Source organism: Podarcis muralis, chromosome 6 (genome assembly GCF_964188315.1).
Source record: "Podarcis muralis chromosome 6, rPodMur119.hap1.1, whole genome shotgun sequence".
Taxonomy (NCBI): Eukaryota; Metazoa; Chordata; class Lepidosauria; order Squamata; family Lacertidae; genus Podarcis; species Podarcis muralis.
The window spans coordinates 7,399,105-7,407,875 of NC_135660.1; the positions used below are offsets into that span (position 1 = coordinate 7,399,105).

The 8,771-nt window shown below is 47.5% G+C and overlaps 1 protein-coding gene across 1 annotated transcript; it reads left to right on the forward strand.

Moving 5' to 3' along the window:
* The first annotated feature begins 14 nt into the window (after positions 1 to 14).
* LOC144327938 (uncharacterized) lies at positions 15 to 8,755 on the forward strand. The gene is made up of 3 exons (XM_077929693.1): positions 15 to 344; positions 5,877 to 5,934; positions 7,157 to 8,755. The coding sequence occupies exons 1-3, from the start codon at positions 15 to 17 to the stop codon at positions 7,186 to 7,188; spliced, it is 420 nt and encodes a 139-aa protein (XP_077785819.1). The 3' UTR covers positions 7,189 to 8,755.
* Positions 8,756 to 8,771: the final 16 nt, after the last annotated feature.

The following is an 8,771-nucleotide window of genomic DNA, read 5'->3' on the forward strand; positions in this document are numbered from 1 at the left end:
CTCCACCAGGGGGGATGCGAGCCACCGTTGGGCGGGCCGGGCCCTTCAGTCCCTCCCTGCCCAGCGCGCCACGAGGAGAGGAGGCGCGCAGTGAGCGCACGCGGAGAGTTGCTATGGCGAGCCGACCATCGCAGCAGCAGCAGCAACAGCCGTCGAGCTCGCAGCGCAAGCGGCGCGCTCAGCTCCTCCCAGCGCAAGGCAGACGCCGGGCCTTGCAGTGCCGCCGGCGGCAGAGAAGGTCAGCGAGCGCGGGCTCTGCTGCTAGGACCGGGTGGGTGGGCGAGCGGAGTTGCTCCGGCGCGCTCCCACATCTCTCCATCTTTACGCACGGGCACACCCAGGCGGTGAGTTGACCGCCAGGCTTCCAGAGCTTTTTTTTGGGAATGAGACCGACTCCACCGCAGAGCTTTCGGAACAAACCCTCCCCCCAAGTTGCTAGTCCTCATAGAAGCAAAAAAACCAACCCCAACCAACAAGCCAAAATAGCCAACCAGCACAAAACACTTGGGAGCGTTGGGGGTGGAAGGGTGAGCTCTGGTTCTAGGGATGCCCAGCTAGAAGGAACAACCCCTTGCAGGCAGCCTGGTATGGCAATTTACCTCATGTACAGCCTGAGCCTAGGAAGAGTTTCTTATTAACAGGGAGAAGACTTTCTGCACTTGCTCTTCATCTAGTAGAGTAGGAGAGCTGGAATTTAGTACAAGGGGAGATGAGTCTAAAAAGCCTGAGACACAATTTTCATGGCCCTCTAGCAGCTGTAGTGGCTCATTGGTTGCCAGATGTGAAATATATTGACATTATTTTCCTACCCCACTAATCTGCTCCTGCTCCCACTCAAACATTAAAAACAGGAGCTCTCTGTTGGATTGTTTAGCTGGGATTCCTGCATTGCAGGGGTTGAACTAGATGGCCCTTGAGATTCCTTCCAGCCCTACAATTCTATTACTGCAGCCCTGGGGTGATTTTGTGCAGGGCAGCTATGCATCGTCCTTTGTGTTTAATGCGTGTGCCACATGATGTTCATGACTGATTCTTAACAGTAGAGATCTTTTCCTGCAAAATCAGGACTGAAACTCTTGGTGCCTTAGAGACCAAAGGCCCATCTAGACTGGTGTTCCCCCATCTGGGTGTTTTCTGCAACATATAATTGTGCATTTTTTGGTCTTTACAGCCACAGCAGATGCTGTAACTCTCCAACAGCTTGACTTCACCCCCAATGGTGCACTCTTCCATTGTCTCTCAAGGCAGACGGATGGCAACAATTTTGCCTTAGTGCTTGGCTTATACTGGACTGGACCACACACCATTAATCTTTAGTACTTGTTCTGTGATGCTTCCCCAATGCATTATTGCTATATGGAGGGGCACTCTTGCACTACAACAAAAGCGGAACAGCAACAAACAAATCAGAACCTGGAATCTTTGAGGGGTAAAAAGTTGCGGGAAGTGAACTTCTCTAAGCCTTCCTTCTCAGGTCTCAAGGATCCGCAGACTGTCAGGATGTATCTTATCTTCTGAGGTTTAGACTAAGCCAAGGGCTTTGGGGCTTGCTGATTTAGGCTGCTTCCACCCTGCACACCTGGTCTTTGGGAGATGCCACAGCTAGGTGGTAAATCACATCCTTTGCAAAAAGTCCCAAGTTCTCATATTTAGCAAGATTTTACAATGTCTCCAGCAGACACTATTGTACACAAGTTCCGAGTCCTTGCTAACACCAGCTCTCCTGCTAAGGAAGTTTCTCATACCCCTTCCTTTCATCTACCTTGCCTTTTATGGCTCCTCTAGGGAAATGCTTGCCAATTCCTCTTGGCCTTCCTGCTCCATCCTCCATTCTCTCTTTCCTTGTCTGCTTTCCTCTGTACAATATTTATGTCTCTGCTTCTGGGAGCCTCTCACTAGCAACTCTGCCGATCTCCACTCCTTCCCCTCCAACCTTTCCCTTCCTGGGACCTCTCTCTGACACACTTAATAGCTGCTGGTTTACCCTGCTGCTCTTTTCTCCAGCGTGTGGCCTTGCCACACCGCTTCTGGCACACTCCACACACAGCTCTCAGAGTGCCTGGTACACAACTGTCCCGGTACTTCCTTTCCCAGGACTTCAGTAGGAAGCTTTGGGAGATGTGCTGATTGCAAACAAAGCAGAATGACCACCCCAAAACGTTGCAAACAGTACTGAAAGCGGGATTGTGTATAACCTTCCCAATACCATCATGTGCACAAATAGTCATGAATGCGCAATATAAATGCCATATGGAGAGGCCCTGGCTGGTTTTGGCAGAAGCTAGTGTGGACTAGGGACCACTCCGTCAGGTGCACAATGATCTCTTCACCATCATCTCATTCCTAGTAGTTCACTGTTTGTGTATCCTGTACCCACTTTTCCTCCTGCAAAATTAACAGCTTGCCAGGAGTCCTGGGTCAGAGACATCAAGCTTCTGAGAGGCTCAGCTAGAAGGCATTATTTTTTTAAAGGACTGGGGTACTTTTGTAAGCTTTAACAGTGTACTTTTATTTTGGTTATTGGGTGTTCAGATTGTATAACAGTTGCTTTGTGAAGCTACTTTCCTAAAATGCAGAATACTAGTCTGTTCAATAAATTTAACAAATAAGGCCTAGGCAAATAAGAATGAAATCTCTATGTATGATGCTAAAAGTTCAGCCAACCGACTTAGCCCCAGGAACGTCTCTCCAGGAGGGGCATTCCAAATGTGTGGGGTGGGACAAGTGAAAAAGCCCTTTCTCCCGTCACCTCCCACCTAACCTCAGAGGTTGGGCAGACTTAATAAATGCTTCCAAAATCTGCTCCGGTGCCCACAGGACAAAGCAAGCCTGTTGCTCAGCACCAAGGAGAGTTCCTAGTGAGCAACTTGCTTTTGACAAGGCTTGGAAATGAACAGAAGTCTTTTGAGCCTCTGCATAAGAACACAGGAAGCTGCCTTAGAGCAAATCAGACGATTACCTTCAATGACTGGCAGAGGCTGTCCAGAGTTTCAGGCAGCAGTTTCTCCCAGCCCTACCTGACAGTGCTGGAGGTTGAACCTGGGACCTTCTGCATGCAAAGCATAGGCTGTACCACTGAGCTGCAGCCTCTGTGACAGGAGGGAGCCAGCAGGAAACCACACTGAGAAAGTTGGCATCAACTCTTTATTAGCAGAAATAGGATCTACACAGGAGTGCCAGGCCTACTGAGCACAGCAACTCTTCTCTGGCAGGTCTTGCCCCCCTGAAACACATGCGAAGACTAAAGGTCCCCACCTCCCCACAGCTGCCAAGTCCCTGCCTCTTCAGGGTTTTCCCCAAGCAATCTGAGACTGTGCCTGAGTGAAGCCAACTTCTCCACTCTCTTCATACCTCTTCTGTTTCTGGGAGACCAGCAGGGAAGTGAGCTTGTCACCATAGGAGGGGGAGACACCTGCGCCTCTTCACCATATGGATTCCTCTCTGCCTCTTGGCCTCCCTGCTTCAGCTTATGCCTCTGATTCTGGACTTCTCTCTGACACAGACTCCTCCCGCTAACTAAGCCCTGTTTCCTCTTCAGCTCCCGACACCTCGTCCTCCCAGTCTTCTCCCTCTGACCACTCATGATCACCTACCACCACTCCCTGGGCTCTGAGCCTTCTTCCCTTGGGGGATCCCCAGCCAGTTCTTCCCAACATTCCTCTGCGCCCAACCAGTCTGTGACACTCTGCTTCTATTCCACTTCTCCTGCACTCCATGGGCTGCTGAGTTGGATGCTTCCTACACTGTTGGGCTAGCAAGGTACTTTGGGAAGCATTTCCAAGGGAAGACACACATGTTTATCCTGGTTTGGTTTTATGGACTCTGGTGCTGTGGTCTCTGGTTCAGTAGGTTTCTGCCGGCCAGCCTTGGGTTCAGTGGTCCTCTGATAAGCAAGAACATAGTTTGACTCCTTAGCTGATGACACTGTATTCTCAGCTTAGTGTCCCGTTCGCTGCTGGACTTTAGGATCATGACACTGATGATGACCAGAGAAGTCACAAGGTTATGACTTCTGGGCACGAGTGCTGCAATGGAATGTGGCTGCACTTCTTTAAAAAAATCAAAATGGGCACGGGATTAAGTAGTTGCAGGCAGCCTTGTCACACCCCGAGGGGAGGAAGGGAAAAATTTAAGTGCACCATTTATTTACAAATTTATAATCTGCACTTCCATAAATATATAGCAAGGCAGAGTACCAACATACAAGAGTAATAAAACCAACGAGATGCATAAAAGCACCAACAAAACATCAATAATTCTAGCTGACAACTGCCCCCCTCTTTAAAATGGTGGTGTGACTCAGGCGGTAGCCCAGATGTAAATAATAGCTGGGAGGGAGGTTTGAGCTGCAGCATTTGTTGCCTGTCATCTGCTGGGAAGCTTGATGAGTGCCATCTGGTGGAGCTGCGGGTAAACAGAAGCAGATTGTGTTGTAGAGCAGAGCATCGTTGAGGACACATAAAATAGCTGAGCCAAGAACATGGGAAAGCTTCTAGTGGAACCATACATGGCAAATAACTCCCGTGGCACCTCAAAGCCCTCCAGATTTATTGAGGCAAAAGGCTCTTGCAGACTTTTGTTGTTGTTGTTTAGTCGTTTAGTCATGTCCGACTCTTTGTGACCCCATGGACCAGAGCACGCCAGGCACTCCTGTCTCCCACTGCCTCCCGCAGCTTGATCAGAGTCATGTTGGTAGCTTCGAGAACACTGTCCAACCATCTCGTCCTCTATTGTCCCCTTCTCCTTGTGCCCTCCATCTTTCCCAACATCAGGGTCTTTTCCAGGGAGTCTTCTCTTCTCATGAGGTGGCCAAAGTCTTGTAGCCTCAGCTTCAGGATCTGTCCTTCCAGTGAGCACTCAGGGCTGATTTCCTTCAGAATGGATAGGTTTGATCTTCTTGCAGCCCATGGGACTCTCAAGAGTCTCCTCCAGCACCATAATTCAAAGCGGACTAGACAAAAGTAAATAACCACACTAGCAGAAGTCAGTGGAATGATGTCTGCTAGTGAAATAAGACTTCCCCCCTTGACAAAACTGCTCTGGAGAGACAAGATAAGTCCCCGAACAGCATGCAGGGGGAAGAAGATAGGAGATTGTTCCATCAGGCAAGCATAATGCAACCCTTAATTTTAAAGTCACAATTTTAATTTTAAAGCCACAGGACATGTCTGAAATTTTACTGCAGTTTTTGCTTTACTGCTCTCAACTCAGCTACTCATGTTATTTGAGATGAGTAAAGCAGCATATACTCCAACATTTATGTGATAGGGACGTCCCATTCCATAATGATAATTTTAGTATCCATACCCTACACATCTTACTGGGTTGCCCCAGCCACTCTGAGCAGCTTCCAATATATATAAAAACATAATAAAACATGAAACGTTAAAAAACACACCTTTCCTATACAGGATTTCCTTCAGACAGCTTGGGGGTTGGATAACTCCATACCCTCCAACATTTATCCAATGAAAATAGGGACATCCTAAGGAAAAGCGGGACATTCTGGGATCAAATCAGAAACCGGGATTGCTTCTCTAAATCAGGGACGTCACTGGAAAATAGGGACACTTGGAGGTCTGAAGGAACAGTGGCAAATACTAAGCAGAACAACCTTATCCAGCTATTATTATAACCTTTAATTTTTAAAAGTGTTCAGTACCTGGGGCTGTAGCAGAAGCAAGGAAGCTTTGGATGCTCAGAAGAGTTATTGAACCGAGGAAGCCTGCATTTTACCGCCTCAACATGAAATAGTGTCAAAAGACACTCCTTCTTAAATACTTCATTCTTAGGCTGCAGTCTTAAACAGTGAGTCCTAATTTCAAACAAGCATTGATAGGGACTGAAATGTTAATGCTACTTTCATTATGTTCCAGTTAATGTGTGTTGGATCAGCAAACCAGGATCGAGTGGTGGAGAACATGACCGTGGAAGGTACTTTGAGGCAAAATGGTAGTGAAATTATAGAAGCAGGGGACTGGGGAGGTATATGTGGAAAAGTACAGGCATTAGGCTTTAGAAATGCTTTTCTTTTTTGGCAAACCAGTAGGTAGGATGTTTATTAAATTATACACATATAATTCAGATTTTACTGAGCTACGCCATTGGGTGGGGAGGGAGAAGTTGCATATTTTACTACTCTGCAGTATGTAAAACCTTGTGCACATACAAAGCAGCGTGTCAGAGAGAAAAGTCCTAGTCTAGCATTCTCACTGACATAATCACTTTTGTATGTACCACTCTGGCATGCAAAATGCTAGTTTTGCCTTGCAGATGTTAGTGGGCTTCAGATGCTGCCATCGCCAGCCAGCATGGTCAATAATTAGGGGAACTAGGAGATGAAGTCTAGCAAATCTGGAGGGCCATAGGTGCACCAGCCCTGGCTTAATAAATAAGCCTCTTTCCTGATAAAAATTGGCTATCAGAGCCCTTATGGAATATATTACCTCCCCTGTCCCTAACCAAGGCCATAGAATGCATTCTGACTCCTGATGCTGGTTATAGACCAGGGCTAGGGAACCTCTGGCCCTCCAGATGTTGCTCCATCATCCTCAGCTGGTCTGGCCAATGGGCTCAGGGCTGATGGGAGTTGTATTCCAACAATGCCTGGGGGGCCACAGGTCCAACAGACCTGGCCCACAGGATCCTGCCTTGGAGCATTTAAAGGCACCAGGACGATTAACAATGGAGCGGTCAAGGAGAAGATGTGAATGGCCTTTGTTGGATCAAGGCCAGGAAAGTAAGCGTTTGCCAGATCTATTTCATGAGTCCATCAATACAAGCTGCCAAGGCTGGGGTGACAGCCAATTAATAAGTGCAGCAGAGCCAGACAGCCGAGCCAGCAGCAGAAAAGGGATGCCAGTGCTATGTAACAGTGTCTCGGGAAGCCAAGTCAAAAGTAAGGGCTCGCAAGGGAGGAGCTTGGGGAAACCAACCCCAGAAAGCAGGAGTTTGGGGTCAAAGAGTCATAGGATGGTGGACACAGAGTGGTTATAAAGCAGGCAGGGAGATTTGAACTTGAATATATAGAAGGTGAATCCTGGGATTCTTGGGGAGTAGCCTTGGGGAATCTGCTTTGCTTTTGCCTGCCTGATGTGTCATTGAACTCTGATAATGCCTCTTGCTTATTTCAATCATTTCTTCGTGCACCATCCAGATTTTCCTGAAAAGTTTCTGTGGGAAGATTAAACTTGGCTGTCCAAAGTGGGAAGTCAACGCACACCAGTAGCTTCTCATGTACAATGGTTCCCAGACACTTCAATAACGGCTCTGTTTTAGGAGGAACACTCTGGGGGTCGATGCTGCCCCCGCCCCCAAAGCACCTGCCACCTGTGACAGGTGCTGCTTTCTGGCTAACGGTAGGGCTGGCCCTTTACAGCTATAACATTCAGCATGGAACATATCCATGGCTTTGTGATAGCTGTACGCAGGGTGGGCTCACCCATGAGACAAGGTGAGGCAACTGCCTCAAGCAGCAGGATCTACAGGGGCAGCAAATCCTGTTGTCAATCTTTCTCCCCCCCCCCCCATTTTCCTGAAGTAAATCTTCTCTCACCCCTTCTTCCCTGGTGGGGAGGGGGATGCCATTTTGGGATCTGCCTCAGGTGCCAAAATGTCTTGGGCCAGTCCTGGCTGTTTGCTACCTCCAGGATTCAGTCTCCGGGTACCAGTCACCTGTGGGCTTTCCATGTGCACCTGGCTGCCCAGGATACTGGGATTGAGATAATCTCTGGAGTCCTTTGGCTACAATTAAACAAAGAATGGGCTTTAAAGCTGTGAGTGATTTACTGTTTCATTCATTAACAGTTTGGGGCCAGGTCACCCACGAGATCGTCTTATCCCACATGTGCCCTCTCAACTGTTTCGATTGGCGAAATTGGCACTACTATAGGTGACACATGATACCCATTCCACATTTGTAAGAACTCAGTTGTTTAGTGTGGCAGTGCCTACACCTTGGAACTCCCTGCCTATTGAGATCAAGCAGCTGCTCTTCACTGTACTTTTTTTGGCGCCTGTTGAAAACATTCTTGTTTAGACAAGCCTGTCCAGACGCTTAGAAAGTCGAGGCAATCCTAATCTGTTTTAGTATTTTAACGTTTGTGTATTTTAAAATAGGGTTGTAATTTTTTTCTTGATTTTCTTGTATCTTTTTGTAAATCACCTTGAGAGTTTTCTTTGTTTACAAATGGTGTATAAATTTTATTAAACAAACACGTGTTTTTATACTATACACTGCCCTATGAACCTCGTTTCAAGGGCAACATATTAATGTAATGAATAAATGAATGTTTTTATGTCAAACTTCTTGTGGGGGAATGTATGCAGTATACATCTTTTATACATACTAAATGAAAGAGTTTTTTTCTTTGCACATATACATATGTACGCAAATAGGCTGCCGTACGTTGAGAATTTCCCGGACACATAAGGGATTCGCCCGTCGAAAACAGCGCCCGGAAGGATTTCCCGAAAGTCAGTTACAGTGTCCGTGAAAACCCGGCCGTATGGCAAGCCATGTTGTTTTTGGCGAATTTCCTAAAAATTATCTCAAAAACTTCATTTTTGAAACATGGCAACCTTGATTATACAAAATGCATCACGTGCTAAAAAAACAAAACCTATTCTCTAATTTTAGCCAATCGGAAGCGGGCGGCCCCCTGGAGGTATGGAGCGACCTCCACGTGGTCTTCGCCGTCGCCCCGCCCCCCTGATCCCCGCTCGCCAGGCTCCTCCCCTTCCCCGCCTTACTTCCCCCGGCTTTTCTGCCT

Bases quoted from the DNA above. Each gene is read 5' to 3' on its own strand.
- LOC144327938 (XM_077929693.1), top strand. From the start codon at position 15: ATGCGAGCCACCGTTGGGCGGGCCGGGCCCTTCAGTCCCTCCCTGCCC. The intron at 345-5,876 runs GTGAGTTGACCG...ATTATGTTCCAG, and splicing joins CGCACGGGCACACCCAGGCG to TTAATGTGTGTTGGATCAGC. The intron at 5,935-7,156 runs GTACTTTGAGGC...TGCACCATCCAG, and splicing joins GGAGAACATGACCGTGGAAG to ATTTTCCTGAAAAGTTTCTG.